Source organism: Plectropomus leopardus, chromosome 11, assembly GCF_026936395.1.
Source record: "Plectropomus leopardus strain MGB_pleo_1.0 chromosome 11, ASM2693639v1, whole genome shotgun sequence".
Lineage (NCBI taxonomy): Eukaryota > Metazoa > Chordata > Actinopteri > Perciformes > Serranidae > Plectropomus > Plectropomus leopardus.
The window spans coordinates 26,188,470-26,206,158 of NC_142186.1; the positions used below are offsets into that span (position 1 = coordinate 26,188,470).

General features: G+C 41.0%; 1 protein-coding gene across 5 annotated transcripts; it reads right to left on the reverse strand.

The window, feature by feature from the left end:
• Window positions 1–692: 692 nt before the first annotated feature.
• Window positions 693–13,246, reverse strand: LOC121945324 (uncharacterized). 5 transcript variants are annotated; one of them, XM_042489449.2, is made up of 4 exons: window positions 12,992–13,245; window positions 12,338–12,450; window positions 4,626–7,102; window positions 693–4,337 (listed from the first exon to the last, which is right to left on the reverse strand). In XM_042489449.2, exons 3-4 carry the CDS (start codon window positions 6,652–6,654, stop codon window positions 1,960–1,962), a joined length of 4,407 nt encoding a protein of 1,468 aa, XP_042345383.2. In that variant the 5' UTR covers window positions 6,655–7,102; window positions 12,338–12,450; window positions 12,992–13,245; the 3' UTR covers window positions 693–1,959. The 5 variants fall into 5 exon arrangements, with proteins under 5 accessions (XP_042345383.2, XP_087940561.1, XP_087940564.1 ...); XM_088084435.1 differs by having other exon boundaries at window positions 693–7,102; window positions 12,992–13,246; XM_088084438.1 differs by having other exon boundaries at window positions 693–7,102; window positions 12,323–12,450; window positions 12,992–13,246.
• Window positions 13,247–17,689: the final 4,443 nt, after the last annotated feature.

The following is a 17,689-nucleotide window of genomic DNA, read 5'->3' on the forward strand; positions in this document are numbered from 1 at the left end:
TATACTGTGAATTTTAAGTACTGAAAACGATTCATTAGGGACTGTTCATTATTTATGAGAGGGAAGGGGTGGTGCAAAGTGGGGCGGGCACTTCAAATAAATCTTAAAGCACTGAGGAGTGTTTTTTAATTTGGCTTAGAGGAGGGAGATTTAATTTTAAATTATTAGTATTTTGTATTTAATTGAAATACCTCCAAATCGCAGGTGGCCTTGAAAAGCATGTTTTCTTTGAAAATCTCCAAATTCACACCCTTTGTCAGAGCCAGAAAGTGAAATATGGTTATTTATGGCAAAGGGGGGGTCATTAACTTTTGCCGAGTCACTCAAGGAAAAATATTTGTAGCTCTGGGAGGGTCATGATAAAAAAACAATCAAACGAACAGAAAAACACAAAGTCACACCTCAGCCACACCCAACTCTGATAAATAATGTACAGTCCCTTACCCTGGAGTAATCTGGCCAATAACATTGGTAAACCTAATTCCTTAAATGCAACTTATTGTATTAACTACATCCTGAAATCCACTGAATCCACAGAGTGATATGAAATTCATAAGGACATAAAGCTAAGTATAACTGTAAAACTTCAATACTGACTTTGGTAACAGTTACAACTTACTGGTGACTAGCAGTTTGTACCATCTTCTGGAGATTGCAGCGCTTTGAACAGGAAATGAAAGGAAAACAAATGATTACACTTAAGGTTTATTCATTGCTGAAATATAATCAACTACTGACTTCTCAGTAAATAATGTGATAGAAATCTACTAAAACTATCATTTTTCTTTAGAAGAAAAAAAAAGCAAGGCTTGACAGGGGTATGAACATTTCATATGTGAATAAAGTGACAAAAAATGTACTTTAAACATATTTTCTTTAGAAGAAATAAAAGGCTTGACAGTAAGAACATGATTGCAACTCAGCAAAAAGTAAAAGGTTGAAGGGGTTAAGTATAAGATTGGCATGAAGACTGATTGGGTTACACACATAAATACATGGAATATTACATTTGTTTCTATTATGATAGGTCCTTGTCCTTAACACACTGTGAAGTACTGTAGAAATAATCACTGCTAAAAAGAGCATACAAATAACATGAGATAAACATGTGTTACAGTCCACTTGTTTAACCTGTTTTCAATCTCTTGGTATAAAAGCTAGGAATATCTCAAATAAATGAAGTCAAGTGAACATACTAAGCAAGGCTTGTTGTAAGTTTCTTCATTTTGGCAGGAGAGGGATCCTTGAAATGCTAATTACCAGCCACTTTGACATTGTATCTATATGTGATTCAATCACTAGGGAATATAGAGCAACCTTCAAATCAAGTTTAACACTACAAACTTCAGGGGATATACTGAATAAACCATCACATACTGTAGGAGTGATTTCACAACCTCAGCAAAAACTTGACCAGAGAACAAACATGCACTGACAAACTATCAACAAAAGTCTTTGTCCCCATGTCCCTACTCCTAATAAATGCACTTTACATTTTTAAAAAATCCTCAGAGCCTCTAAGTGAACAACAACAAGACAAAGTACACAGCAGAGACGTTTATCATACAGCAAGGAGGTGTAGCAGGGAGTCTAGTTATGGGGAAGAGAGAGATACATTAGCAGGTCATTTCACCTAAACTTGTCTAGTAACTGCACAGTGTCAGTCAAGCATAGTGTCAATGCACTTAAGGGGTTAATGAACCTATGGAAACAGTCACGTCTTTGAAAACGCCTTCCAGTATAATCTGGAAGAGTTTCTGGTGATATTTTATAGGATGCTCTACAGTAGTTGTTAACACACTCATTCTAATAGTCAGCAGAGTAGATGTCAACAGAGACATGAGGCAAATTCTCCTAAAAGACAGAAAATGCCTTTTCAAGTCCCTTTTATTTCTCACCTTCCCATTTTAGATCTGAGATATCCCTCTGGTACGCCATTTGTCTCAGCTACCAGGACGCTCAGTATCTGTATGGTCCCTGTAGGTATGGCATCTCCCCCTGACTGTCTCGGGGCTGTTTCTCTCCTTGTCTTTTTGAAAGCTTCAGCCTGTTGGCGTCTCCTCGGTGCAGTCCTTTAGCCCTGCGGCGGCAGGACACCTTGTGCCTGTAGAGCAGTGTGGCATTCCAGAAGCGCATGGAGCAGCGCCGGCAGGAGAAAGTCCCTTTGGCGCGATGGGAGGCCCGATGGATGAAAGCTGCCAAAGGCCTGTGAGACTGCTTCCCACATACGCTGCACCTTAGCCGCTCCTGAGTGGTCAAGGCTTTCTGTGGGTGTTTAACTGCCATGTGGATTAGCAGTCCCGCTTTACGGGAAAACACAGAATTGGGGCATATAGGACAGCCGAAACGTTTCACAGGGACTTTGAGAGACGACAGGATCTGCACCTTCATCCCGCCAGTGTTGACAAGCTTATACCCACCGCCGCCTGATCCTCCTCCTCGCCTAATTGTCAAACGGAGAGAGCCTTGTTTTTTATTCAACTGCCCTCTTATTGTACAACTTATCTTTCTCTTCTTTTTGCTGCCATCCAATCTGACTATATCTTGGGACTCCCACTTATTTTCCCTCCAATCTTTCCTGTTGGACTTTTTTTTTTTCTTCTTGTGTCGTCTCATTTCATCGTGTGTTAACTGGACACTGCAGTCGAGGTTTTGGTGAGGTTCTGGCTGAGTGCCTGGCTGATGATGGAGATGATGGTGGGAGGTATGATGATGATGATGCAGATGATGATGTTCAGTGGAGGGCAGTTCCGTGAGGGGCTGGAACGGGGCGGTGGTGTGGAGCGTACGGCTACGGGATCCAGCTGGGTATATGTGCTCTCCTTTCACCCCGGCTGGGGAATGCGGGTGCTGGGGGGCCATGATTGTGGAATTTGGAGGCAGAGGCTGACAGTAAACTGGAGCATTAGAGGCTGAAGATTGGGCTGCTGCATCGTAAAAGAGGGGGGAGTAACCAGCTGGTGGTTGCGGAGGTGGCTGTTGGTGGCTATGAGTGACAACACTAAGACTCTGCCCTCCGTGGCCTTCTGTGGAAGGCGCCATCTGTAGCAGGGCATTGGTAGCAGCCTCGCTCTCTGATGCTGACTGATTAACATCGCTTCCACCTCTGTTGTCTCCAGACCCGCTGCTGCCTTCTTGCGGGTTTGATGATTCAGGGCGGGTCATACCGTGCTGCGACTGCCTATGTCGGGTGAGGCTGTTGGAGTAAGCAAACGCTTTTCCACACACCTCACAGCAGAAGAGCTTTTCACCCCCGCCTTCATGAACCGTCTGGTGATGGGCAGTCAGGTGGAAGTGGTGGCGGAAGGACTTCCAACAAATAGCACAGGTGTAGAGGCGAGGCGGAGGTGGGGGCTGGGGCTGGGGTGGAGGTGGAGGTTGCGGCTGGGGGTTGGTGTCTTGTGGCTTGACGTCTTGAGGGTAGGAGTAATAGGATGAGGTGCTTGGTGCTTGGTTCTGGCTTCTGTCTTGGGCCACGCTACATTGAGGGTTTGGGTTAAAGCTGTTGAGGTTCTCCGGAGCGGGTGTCGTAGGCACCTCTTCCATCTCCCCTTTCTGGTGGAGTTTGCTGTGCCTCCTGAGGCTCTGGGAGTAACCGAACTCTTTCCCACAGATGCTGCATTTGTAATTTTTTGCCCCGGAGTGGACTGTTTGATGCTTGCTGAGGTGAAAAGCCTCTCGGAAATACTTTCCACAAACAGTGCAGTGATGCGGCTTCTCTCCGGTGTGGATGCGGTCGTGCCTGCGTAGGGTTTCGCGACGTGCAAATCCCTTACCACAGACGCTGCAGAGGTGAGTGCGTGGGAGGCCACTGGGCCCCATTCTGGGGGTGTATTGCCTACGTTTAGGGGGCTGTCCACCAGCAGTGGGATCTTTTTTAGCTCTGGGTTTGCGAGGACGTTTTGGTTTGGCGGTAGGATTCTGTGGATTGCTGCTCATTGCCTCCTGGCTCCCACCACCTCTGAAATTCTTATCCATACCAGATGTAGATGAAGGTGAGCCCAGAGGACCTAAACCAAGACCACCTAGAAGACCTCCTATGATGTCTCCCCTATCATCCCCTCTATTTCCACTGTTACTAGCTGCTGTTATAGCTGAGATTGCATTATTGACAGAGCTAGTGACATCATCCTCTGAGTCATCCAGTAGAGACGAAAGGGGCAGGTGGGGCTGTTGCTGCGGGTGGTGGTGCTGGTTGTGGCTCTGTGAGTGTGGATGCAGTGTTGGGGCCAAGGGTGCCTTTCTCAGAGCTGGGCCCGCCATCCCACTTCCACAGGGGGAGGCGCCAGAGTAGCATGGAGATGGATTACCTTGAGAACGATGATCATCATGGTAGCCTGTGTAACGATTCCGAGAGTAGTCAGTGGGGTATTTAGCATCTGTTCTGTCCCTGTCATTTGAATTCCCTCCCCTTCCAGACTGAAACAGACCATCACATCCTAAACCTGATTTTGGTTCTCCTTCCCCCACAATGATTACACCATCTTCTTCCTCAGTTTTCCCATAAATAACCCCTCTATTGCTCTGATAAGTTCCCCCTCCTCCATTACCTCCTCCATCCCCTCCCCCGACTCTGTCCTCACCATCAGATCCTGTCTTGCTGCCCCTTTGTTTGGGTCCCCTACCTGGCTTGCCGCAGGTGCCTGAGGCAGCATGGTTGAGTAGAGAGGTGCTCTCACGGAAGGCACGACCACAGGCGGGACATCGGAACGGCTTTTCCTCATGTATCTTCTCATGGCGTGTCAGTGACTCTCTACGATTAAAAGCCCGAGAGCAGGTGGAGCAGCCATACGGGCGGGCTGACGAGTGTAAAACTCCATGTTGCAGGAGGTGCCCTTTTTTCTTAAAGCCTTTGCCACAATCGGGGCAATGAAATATTTTGTCGGGGCTAGGACAAGAATTGGTTGAGGACTGGGGAGTTTCTTGGGTCGAATGGGGGAGGCTCGGGTCAGACTGCGTTTTAATGTGAATGGGGTTGGGGCCAGTAGTGGAAGAATTGCTAGTACCTGCCGTGGTTGGCTCATGCATGCGCAAATGCCTGCGAAGGCTTGAAAGGTGAGGGAAGCTTTTGCCACACTCTCCGCAGCTATAAACGGGCTCTGAATCACACTCTGTGTTGTTAGGTTGCATTGAGCTCTGGTTATCAGATTTAGAAAGGTGCGAATCATTAGTAACCAGTACTGAGGCAGCAGTGGAAGAGGGAGCAGAGGAGGAGGAGGAAGAAACTACTGATGAGGATGAAGATGATGAGGCAAGAAGGGATGATGGGTCTCCGCTCATATTAGATAAACCAACCCCAGTTCCAATTAAAGCTGGGGGCTGACCATGACCAAGCCCTCCGCCGTTACTACTATTGGCGGGGTTACCACTGTGGCTGCCGTGGCCATGCCCAGTGCTGCTAGTGTTACTATTATCAGATTTTCTCTGTGGCAAATAGCCGGCCATAGCTTTCTTCCTCCTACTGCTACTGCCACTGCTACTACTACTCCCACCTCCACTGCTTTCCCCTTTACCGTCATCCTTAGATAAAGATAAATGAAGTGGTAAAGGGAGCGGCAAACCTGCTTCCTGCTGCATCAGAGAAGCTATCTGATTTGACGAAAGTACAGGGATGCCCTGAAAGTCAAAGCCACCCAGCGATGAAGGCTGGGAGCCTGGGTGGAGCGGGTGGTGATGGGAATGAGAGTGAGGATGAGAAAGAGTGTGAGGTGGAAGCTGTTGCTGCTGGGGCTGCTGCGTCGCCTGCTGTGGCTGGGGAGTGGAGTGGCCATGTGAGTGAGAAGAGTGCAAAGCGGGAGGCGGAGCGAGGCTAGTGCTAGGCTCCCCGCCTGTCTGACTTAAACCAATTCCTAAGTGGTTATGGGTTCCCTGTTGTACCAGAAATTGCTCTAAACTAGCGTTAGCAGGCACCCCAGAGAGGAAATACTGATTAGCGGCTAACATGCAACTAAACTGTTGGTGAAGGCTTCGTGCATCAGACTGGGCCCCAACCAACTGGTGTCCCAATGAGCTGACTGCACTGCTGCTAGAGGGGTTATTAGAGGTGGCCACAGATGTTGAAGGGGAAGGAGAGGAAGAGGAGGGACCAGATGATGCCTGGGGGACAGAGAGGCCGGGATGCAGAGGAGGAGGGGGTGGAGGTGCTGATGTTACTAATCCTCCTAATCCCCCAGCACTCCCACTACTGCTACTTCCCCCAGCAAAGTGCTCAAAGCGACCTACACCTGGGTGTAACTGCTCCTGTGCTAGTGCTGCCTCAGACGGGTGGAAAGAGCGCAGGAACTGTGGGTAGCCTGAAGAATGGCTTGAGCTGCTGCTGCTCATCTTGCTTGACTTTGAACGAGAGCTCTGAGATGAGGAAGGCTGTTGTTGTAAAGGTGGGGGAGGAGGGGCACTCATCTTGGCAAAAATGGAGGCAGAATCAGAAAAGGCGTTACCTCTTGACCCCTGCAGGGGGCCCAAGCCAAGTCCAGACAGAAGAGCTCCAGAAGATTCAGCCTGCTGCTGCTGCTGCTGCTGGAGTTGATGCTGGTGAAGTTGCACTTGCTGTTGATGCTGAAGTTGTCGATCTAAACCAAGGCCTTTAAACTGGTGGGCTTGGTGCCCACTTAACATCTCTATAATGTCCAGATTGTATTTTCCAAATTGGAACATTTCCCACTCACTGGCACATGGGGGTGCAGGGCCGAACCTCCAGTGCTAGGAGTGGCAACAATGATCCCACCACTGACTGGTGAAACTCAAACTTTACCCTAAGGGTGACGTTATGCTACTGTATGTTCCAGAACTACTTGAATGTCTTAAATCTTAAGTTCGTCTCTCCAGATAGTTTACTTCTGGTGCTGCTACTCCCTGTTGATTATCCACTGCCCACACTCCAAAATGAGCGGAGTGGCCTGGAAGATGAGTTTATGATCAAAGGGTAAAAGTGTCTTTTAGACAGGTAGAGAAGTTCCACCTATTTTCAACATTGCTTAGAATAGTTTTTATTGAGAAGCAGTTCAAATGACTTCTTCTTGTTTCCTTTGAGAGTTACTGCGTTGACATTATCCTTCATCTAAGCAAGTTTCCTCATCCGTGTTCAGCCAAGACGTTCCTACAGCTGAAAACACAAAATTAACAAAGAGTGAAAGTCATAGAGAGGAACAGAACTATAGCTTTTAATAAAATTTCACTTACTGTCCCTTGCTGAGAGGCTTTTAACCTGTAACAAGGTTCCCCATCCATTAAAGTGGAACTCTGGTATTTTTCAACCTGGACGCTATTTCCTGTGTTTTTGTGTCTATGTGACTCATGGGAAGAACCATTTTTGAAATTGGTCCAGCATTGACGGAGAGGGCTGCAGCAGAACAGGCTGGTGCGTCCAGTCAATTTATGTCCATTAAAAGTGCTTGTTCTGCCACTAACAGGCTCAGCTTGTCATTATGAGTGTCTTAAAAAATTATGGAAACAACCTTACAAAGAAATTGCATTGTTTTTTTGCCAAAGCTTTTAATTGCTCCATTCTGTTTTGTGTCCAAGACTTGCTCAAAGAGAAATCGTTGCACTCCAATACAACAAACTATTACCTGCACTCTCTCCAGCTTTTCTTCCGGCAACAAGTCATGAGATTTCAGAACGAAATTTCTCCTTTAGCAAGACTTGGACTCAAAACTATGGAGCTCCTTATGCCCCAAATGGTCATTTAAAAAAAAAAAAAAATCTAATGCAAACAAGTTGTTATCTTGTGGTAATAAGTTCATTGTTTTTTGTGCACAATATAATTTTCTCTGCTACATACCAAACAGATCACACAAAAGGTGCGGAAAAAAATTCTCTGTAGGGGCCACTCCGAATAACAATCTGAGTCTGTTAGTGGCAAAAATAAACACTTTTAGTGGACCAAAATTGACGGGGTGCACCTGCCCTGATTGGTTACATTGTAGCCTGCTTTGTTGCTGCCAGCTGCAGCCTTTTCTCTCAGTGCTAGACCAGTTTCAAAAATAGTTGTTCCCATGAGTCATACAAACATAACGTGGGAAAATAGGGTTCAGGTTGAAAAATACTGGAGTTTCTCTTTAATGTAAATCTATAAAGACGGAAACCAAAGTCTGCACTGTAACATTATGAAACAGAGATTTACCTGACATTAGATGACATGATGATTCAGTATGGTGATTGTACATCACAATATTTGACTGGAGAGAGTATGATGACATTAAGTTAAGAGGAATGAGGTTTAAGGTGCCTTTTCTTATATATGCAATTAATTTTATACAACCACCACATTATTATCTTTAATGTTAAAGATGCCCTCCACAAATTATGTGTTTTTCCTGTGTTGATGTACCCTAAAATGTTGCATCTTGACTTAACTGATTTGTGAGATTCGTCACTCGAGAAATACATTACGCTACTGAAGAGGATGAGTGCTGAACACTAAAATCTGAGGTTCAAACGTACACCAAGCAAACTAAATGAGGTGTGTCACAAATTCAAAAGCCAGTCACTGTCTAATCTGTAAATGCAGGCAAAGAAAGGTAAAACCTCCTGTTCAGGGTGAGTCCTTACATGTCATAAAAATCTCAGCCAGACAGAAAGTATCTTTCTGCAAACTTTGATTAGACCTCTGGTTTATAATTACATTATATCAATAAAACAGCATGAACACAGTGTAACATCAGACATTATTGTATGTTTCACAACCACTGATGTCGTGTCAACCACTGCCAGTTACAAGATAACAAACCACATAAAAAAATTAAGTAATACTAGCTACACTTACCATTCTGATAAATCTGCTAGTTGCCGATTTTGGGGCCAAAAAGACTCGTCATGAGTCTGACTGAGGCTCAAACCTGTATATGGCCTAGCACAAGCAGCGAACGAAGGCAGGCAGTGATGCCAGATCAATTTCTCAATTACACAGAAACAGTATATCTGCTTCCATACCTCTTCAGAGTTTATTTTTTTCTCTTTTCCTTTTTATGAGGGAAAACCATGTTACACAAAATATTAGTATTAGAGTATTTTTTTAAACATGTCTAGAAGGGAACTTCTTCTTCTTCTTCTTCTTTTATCCCTAGTTTCTTTTTCCATAATGCAATCAACCTACCAAAGCTTGCTTAGTATTGTGAGACAATTAGTCCCTCAGTTTAAGTGTGCATTGTGACCAATATGTTAGATAAGGGAATATAAATTTAAATAATTTCAGTTAGCAAATTTTGACTATTACAGTCACTTTAACATGTTAATAAACATATGCAACCTTTTACGTTTTTTAATAACTTACCACAGCGTGGTTTTGCTGGATTGCAGCACAACCAGAAGTGAATGACAATTCTTTTAATCATTAGATTCATCTTTCCTAAGGAGGCAAACGTTACTTTACCGTTACTCAGCACTCTTACTGTCTGTGCATAAAGCTGTCCATGAAGGTAAATTAGCAGTGACCTTTTTTATTTAACAAATCTACTTAGAGAATGTGACCCAATTTGCGATAATATTATAGACTTGACCCATTTACCCCTATATGCTGCAGCTGTTCTGTGATGTATAGGTTATAATACATTATACAAGGCTATCTCTGCAAGTAGCCTAACAAATGTTTATGGAGGAAGAGGTAGAGACAGAATATAGAAAGATTTAGCAGTGTTGAGTGAAAACCACACCAGACAGCAGATGTCTCGCTTTTGGTTAAATGCAGGTGTGTGTACATAACTGATTATTTGTATTTTATCGGCTCTACTTACACTGGTGGCGTCCCTGCTACATTTTACCATCTGTGCTGTCATAATTCTGCAAATCATGACTTGGAGTTATTATCACAATAAAATTTACAGTTTTCTGGTCTACATTTTGTGCTAGCAGAACATCAAATTCTAGCCTCATACTCACCATATTATCTATCACCACTGACTTTTTTTGTCATTTTTGTTTGAATGTATTTGTTACCACATAGTCATAAAGGCTACTGTCCAGTATTTTAAAAGTATTACATGCAGGATTCTTGGTTACTGTTTTTCACAAGTGAAAGTTAAAAACCAACCCCAGATTTACTTTGTGCCGTTTCTCCTCACTATTTTTGCATTTTTTGGCACTGTTTCTCTTAGATGCCTTGTGCTTACAGTCTGGCAACTGTTTGCTACCTTTTTATAAAGCCCCGACCTCACCTGAGCGCTGCGGGGGTACACACCCAAGAATGGCCCGAGCACAAGAAAAAAAGAAAAACAGATGAAAATACAGACAAAGGGCAGAGTCTTTGCGGAATAATTATATTCCTACATGCTTCTAGTGGGCAAAAGTGATGATTGAGGGGAATAACTTCTGTAAGAGTCTATTTAAGGGTGCAACATTATGATATTTTTAAGGCACAACAACGACCATATCAGAAAATATCACAGTTGAATGGTATCACGGTATATCTTATGACAAAATTACCGGTGAACGAAAACAGAAGTGTTTTTTTTTTATTATGTGCACATAATGTGCTCATGCTGGTTTGAGTTTCCAACCAGTTGCCTTTTTTTCCATAACGTAGATAAGCAAATGCACACAGCATGATAACCTTCAATTTTTATGGTATACTTTGAAACAGATATACTGCTGCAACTCTTATCTGTACATTGTACATTTAGGAAAATCCTGCATAGTATACATTTAAACAACCATCAGTTTCATTCTTAGCCGAAAACCAATTCACATAATGTTGAAATACTCTATATGGGATTGTTTTTGATTCATAAATAATCTGAAAAGAATATTCATAGTGGTCAATCACCTGAGTGGGCAGATTGGGGGATAATTACAGAGTATCAGGTGCTGTGCAGACCCTTAAAGTAGGTCAAGAGGATGACTGGCCAGCAGATATCAAGACACATCCTGTGAAACTGCACATTCTCCATACTGATTATAATTCATCTTGTGCATTGACTCATTTTTATTTATATCTGGTTTTAACTACACTAAACTGTTTTTGTTATATATGTATGTGCAGTGATGTTAAAGTGGATTATGTTTAATCTAAACCCAACTACCATTGGTGTTGTTAGGTTTGGCATCCAAGGATTCAGCCCCAAATGTTTTACATTACACCACTGTGTAGGCATATTTTTTAAACTCGACACAATACATTTTTGATAAATAACAATAGTAAAGTATTCTGTTTTTACTCATTACTGGGGTTGCAATGGTATACCAATTTCACGGTATACAATGGGAAAGAAATTGACGGTTATCATACCATGCAAATTTGCTTATCTTTAGTATTGATAATAAAAATGCAACTCAACTTTATTTTAGTTTTTTTTCAAAAGGAAGGCTTTTTACACACTTTCATTTATACATATTGGTTTCAAGTTTTACATGGTAATAAAATATTTGTTAATATTTGATACTTCTGTAATTGTGGACACCATGACACGGCAATATTTTCTTAAAGGCGATTATACCATCTCATACTGTTGGGGCACCATATACAAAGGCCATGTCCTTTCCACAGCGGCCATGTTCGAGTCCACCCTCAGTCCTTTGCTGCATTTCCCCCTTTCACGCTAAAGCTGTCCTATCTAATAAAGGCCAAAAACACAGGAAGCAACTAAAGAAATTACCCCAAAATTAGCAAGATATTTATAAAAAAAAACCAAACAAACAAAAAAGGAAAACAAAAAAAGAAAGTTGAAAAAATAACAAACGGAAACAGGAAATGACCTGATAATTTTTTATCGCTTAAAAACTATAATAATGTGTATGTAACATAATTTTAGATAGATAAATACTTTTCTCCTTTTTTGTTTGTTTTACAAAACAACAACTATTTTCTAAATTTACTGATTTCTTGCAACTTGTGAAATATTTCTTACCAAGTTGCTCATAGCCTTTTTCCTATGTTCTTAAAAGAAATTAAACCAACGTGCTCAGGGATTAAAGTTTAAATACTTATAAAAAGACATCTGAAAGCTTCTAAAACTTACGTCAATTCAGGTTTCACATGGTTAAAGTGTATCTATAAGGTGAGTTAACTAGCAGCATAATAGAGCCTGTTCATGGAAAAAAAATGGTGGAATGATCCCCACAGACCCCCCTCTTTACAAAAGGTCCTCAAATCCTAGAAACTCCCCTGAACCACCACCAAGAACAACGTGATAAACCTGTACAATTTAAATAAATTAATCCACTTATACCGACTTGTTGTAGCCAAAAAAAGGAGAATAGATCATTTAATCTGTTGCGTTATCCATTAGTCTTTTACTACATAAAGGTAAGTTGTTGTTGGCATTAGAAATTGTACTTCTGAAAAGGCAGAAAGTGCACTGCCTACGGTAAAATCACTCACTTTGCTCACCTCGTTATATCTTACCGTTTCCTCTAATCGATGCGATGAACCAAGTGGGGAGTGAGCTCCCCTGGCAGATGAGGAAGATAATCTTTCGCACATTTGTCTGCCTCTCATTTTAGTCTAAATCACCAATCCTGCAAAGAAAGGGCAGAAATGCTAAAATTAACACCAGTGTCCCTCCCGCTGCACAATGTAAACATTAGCAGTATCTTACAGGCGCAAGTAATAACGGATGCACTCGAGGAGGCATCCTGTAATAGTATTGGCTAACATTTGGAAGAAAAAAAAAAAGAAAAACATTGGACGCGCTTGCATGCGAAACTTCACGGTTCTCCTTAGCATCATATTTTACACAGGCTCGGCGTGTTTAGCCATTTGGTGCCACACGCAATCTAGAAACCCCACACGAGCTAACGTTAGCCATCTTTGCAAACCACTTTATTAAAAGCATGCCGACTACCGTTAACATCACGACGCTAGCGTTAGCATATACATAACCTATATTCGGCAAATGTTTACCTACACGCCTCCGGTTGCAGAGTTGCAGATGGATGAGGCCTGTCACGCCTTCTTCTAACCGCCTAGCTAGCTATCGTCCGCTTCCATTTCTGCGTGCTGTTTTCCAGTCGTTAGCCAGAGCCATTTTCACTGATGCTGAGCAGGCTCAACACTTACACGGTTCCCACCAGAAATCAGCCGCAGCCGCCTCCTCGCTATTCGGTTACGACCGTTTGCGCCGTCGGGGAGCTTTTGCAAAAGATTTCGACGGCCTCAGGAAAAATTTGATGGTCGTTGATAATATATTTTGGGCAAAAGTGAGTGACGTGTGCTCCCTTAACATCGGTCCTTTCCGGCCCTTGTAATATTTCCGGGTAGCACGAGCGGGGCTCACGGGCGGCTGTGTAGGGCTCACAGCGGATTCACTGTTTGTGAAAAAAAAGGTTAATCCTCTTTCACAAAAGGTGATCAATCATATTATTAGTGCCCAGTCCACTTCCACAACCCTGCCGGTTTTATCAAAAGTAACCCATCCTCAGTGAAGACTGGAGACTTTCCCCAGGATGATAATGGCTAATGTCTTATAGGCCTGTTATACGCAAAATTTGAATATATTTTAGAGCACTTGAGTAAAAGTAGTAATACTGCAGAAATGAAATACTCTGTTACAGTTTTGCATTCGAAATTTTACTCGAGTAAAAGTACAAAAATAGTAGCATCAAAATATACTTAAAGTACAAAAAGTAAAAGTAAGCATTATGCATTATTATTTTATTAGAATTATTGATTAATTAATGTGCCATTGCTGCAACTTGTAAAGTACAAAAAGTAAAAGTAAACATTGTGCAGAGTGACCCATTTTAGCAAATCACATTATTTTATTATAATTTTTGATGCATTTGTTATTGCTGTATGTTGCATCTCGTAAAAGCTACTTTAAGTACAAAAAGTAAAAGTACGCATCATGCAGAATGACCCATTTCAGAAAAACACATATTGTTTTATTATTAATGTGTTATTGCTGTAGTGCTGCATCTGTTAAAGGCTATACTTAAAGTACAAAAAGTAAAAGTACACAATAGAAAGTGCGTCTTCAGAAAAATACATATTCTTTTATTGTAATTATTGATGCATTAAAGTTTTATCACTGTAGTCAAAATAGATTATTTTCAGTTAAAAGCCAAATACTTAAGTATAACTCAGAATTGTACAGTACAGTGTCTGAGTAAATGAACTTGACTCCACCACTGGAATTATAGCCTTTTGGCTATACTGAATAAATATACAGCATAGGTTTTAAAAATGTGTTAGTTATTGAGTATCTGAATAATTAGGGTTAAAAAAATGGTCATATTTTGAATTATGCCATAAAAGAATACACATTTAAATTGGAATAGGCATAGATTTCAGGGGGGTGCAGGGGACATGCCCGCCTCAATATTTAGAACAAGTGCATTTGTCTCCCCTAATAAAACCATGAGCACTTTTAATTATAAATAAAGACATTCACACCATGAACTTATGCAGAAATGCACAAATACTTGCATAAAAACTCACACCACTGTAAAAGTAGCTACAATGAGCTCTGCATAATCTCTGATATACATGTTTAGTTTAATTTGGTCGTTTGGTGGAAGGTTTTTGTAGCAGGGGCATGGACCCCTACGTTTAAACGTTTGGGGTTTTTTTTTATACAGCTATTCAGAATGAATAAATATGTATTTAATGTAAATGTATGCAAAATATATGTGTATTGGGGAATGATATATATTGATTGTGATTAATATCACCACCAAAGTACATTTTATTCAGAGGGGATATAACACGTCCATCTACACCACATCCAGTTTACTTACAGTAATCTCTGTTTTCAGTCCCATTTGTTGCTGTAAAGATAAAAGCTATAATACTGATTCGTTTTAACAAGAAGTTCTCCATGAAATAAGAACTTGTAATTTCATTCACTTTGGCCTATCAGGCACACATCCATAACTCTGACTGTTTCAAAATGTATTGTAATAGTTACAACAACAAAAGTCAACAAACTTTCTCAAGGTATTTAAGCTTTGAAGGACTTCTTTTTCAATGGCATCTCTGCTGCTGTTCCTCTCTCCTAACAACACATCTTAGCCACACATCAACAAACTCCATCACCAGATCAATATGATGATTAATAAATCTTTACAGATAGAGACGGAGCTGTGAGAAAAGTGGTGGGGAACTCAAGAACTTAACCTCAGGCTGAATCATCGTGTTATCATCACAAACATCCTAGATTTGATTCAGTCATTATAATCACAGCGATGTGAATAATTTGAGCTCGCTGCCTCTCTGATATGTAAGGATGGTAATCATGCCGAGGTTAGGATGCTAATCATAGCATGTAGGACTCAAAATCTTTTACTCAGGACCATCAAAGACCCTGAAAGCCTCGACTAACACACATATATTTGCAATTTGAATATTAATTTGTCTTTTACAGCAATTTTGCAGTCGTTCTTGTTGACAGTCGGTGTCATGAAGTGAGCATAAATTGTGGAAAATGGGGTTTAACTCAGCAGATATATAAAGCATTAACATAGAAGGTGACAGGTGTTGGACAGTGTGGGCAGCTTATTAAATTATTTGGAGTGAAGGCTTCATGCAGGTTTTGTCTCAGAGCTGAGGAGCCACTGAACCTCCTGGTGGTGAAATGTGCAAATTACAATGATTGTACTGCATCAGTGGCAGCCAGAAATCAAACATAATATTTTTCGTGCCCTTTGAGTGCCTCCTGTAAAATTTATTTCTGTATCAGTACAATGTCGCCATCTGCTCTTTTATTTAAGCCTTCATACATCTCAGTGCAATAAATGTATTCACAGGAGGTTTTAAATATGAGCTCCATAGCCCTCACCTCACTGCGAGGATCCAGCAGGTATGCTGTGATATAACTCTGCACTCAGATGGTCTCGAGCTGTGAATTATATGAAGACAAATTTCGCCTTTTCATTTCATTTAAAAGCACAGTTGTCCACTCCCACTGGCACTGTATAGCCTTAATGTGGCTTATACAATATCGCCCATCCTCGTGCTGTGGGGTTTTGTCACAGAGCAGCTCTGTGTGCTCAACAACTTACTCAAGACTAAATGGCTTTTTTGGTGATATAGAGATGTTGTTTATTCCTTTGAAACAACAATTGGTTTGATTTCAATGAGCAACTTAACAAGACTTGGTCCTAAAATTAGCAAGAAATTACTAAAAAAAAAACAACAAAAAACAAGGGAGTTACCTGAAAATAAGCAAAAATAGTCCCCAAAAAGTACTCACATTTTTTTTTCTTTTTTTCAAATGAATTATTTTTCTGTAACATGATTCTAAATATACAACTACAGCAATTACAAATACAGTTTTCTGGACATTTTCCCCTATTTTTGTGATATTTTTCTAACACCCGACCCCCCCCCTTTCCTACTAAATTTGACATCATTTTCTCATCTTGAAATTTGTGGGACATTTCTTGTCAAGTTGCTTTGGAAATCAACCAGTTTTCTCAGGTTTCAAAGGGTTAAACGGTTTGTGAAAAGCATCTGAACGCAGCACAAGAAAACTGATGTCAAATGTTAAAGTTTGTAACATAAAACATTAATTTGTCTCTTCATTATTTTAGAGTCTCAATTTCAAAACATATCACTGCTGACCAAGCCAAAAGTGAGGCTGGCTGCACAAACATCTTGGTCTGATCTGTCACACGTAGGCACACGTGTCAGATCAGTCTTCTTCTGAGTCTTGGCCTGAAATGAGGAAGACAATTTTGCAAAATTACTTCAGGCTAAGACTCAAGTAAGGTTTTATTTTTTCTTTAAAGTGGCACAAAATGTTGCAGCGTGATCAGAAGTGGCAGATGTTTGTAGGACAACAGTCACATCACACCGGTTTATCCTTTACATTGGCTCCCTGTCTGTTTTAGGGACTAATTTTAAGATCTTATTGATTACTTTTAAGGCTCTTCATGGCCTGTTTCCAGATTACATTTCAGACCTTGAAATCCCTTATGAACCCTTGTGCAATTTGAGATCCTTGTGCAGAGGTCTTTTGTCAGTCCAGGCTGAAGACCGAAGGGGACAGAGCTTTTGAAATCAGGGCCGCGAGGCTGAGGAACGACCGGTATAAGGCTGTCTGAGTCATTATCTTTTATTGCCATCTTATAGATTTTAATTCTCATTTATTATCTTAATTTTAGTTTTTCTATATTTCAGTGACATTTATGTTGTTTTAGTTCAATTAATTCTCCTTGTGTCTTAAATGTGTTTAGTTTTACTGTAAAGCACGTTGTAACTGTGTTTTAAGGTGCTGCATAAATAAAGTTTATTATTATTATCTTCCTATAGGTGGAAAATGATCTAAAGATACGACAGCTGATCTGTATGAAGGGTACCAGCTCTCGTCCATCTAGTTAATCAGCGATTATCAAATATGACAAAGCATTTATGGGTATAGAGTAAGAGAAAATGAAAAAGCAGAAGCCATCTGGGGTACAAAAAAGAATAAATAAGAAAGGGATAACAACATTTGCTTATTTTATTGTTTGTTATTTATTATTGTTTGTTAGCCAAGTTGTTTATTTGTGTTGATGTCTTGATAGCTCTTGATTTGTGATAAATGCAATAAAATGCACTGAAAGTGCTACATCCGGCACCGGTGATCGACAAGACTTCACACAGCTTCTATCAGGTCCGACAGTCAACACTGAATTTTATGGGAAATTGTCTGTGTGACCAGCAGTCAAACTAAATCTTGTTTAAAAATAAAATATTGATATCATGTTAATAATACACATATTATGATAATATTGTGTAAATAATTCAGCACCTTTTAAATCATTTCCTTTTCTT

What these genes read in the sequence shown, in the direction of transcription:
- LOC121945324 (XM_088084435.1), bottom strand. Translation starts at nt 6,654, where the DNA reads ATGTTCCAATTTGGAAAATACAATCTGGACATTATAGAGATGTTAAGT.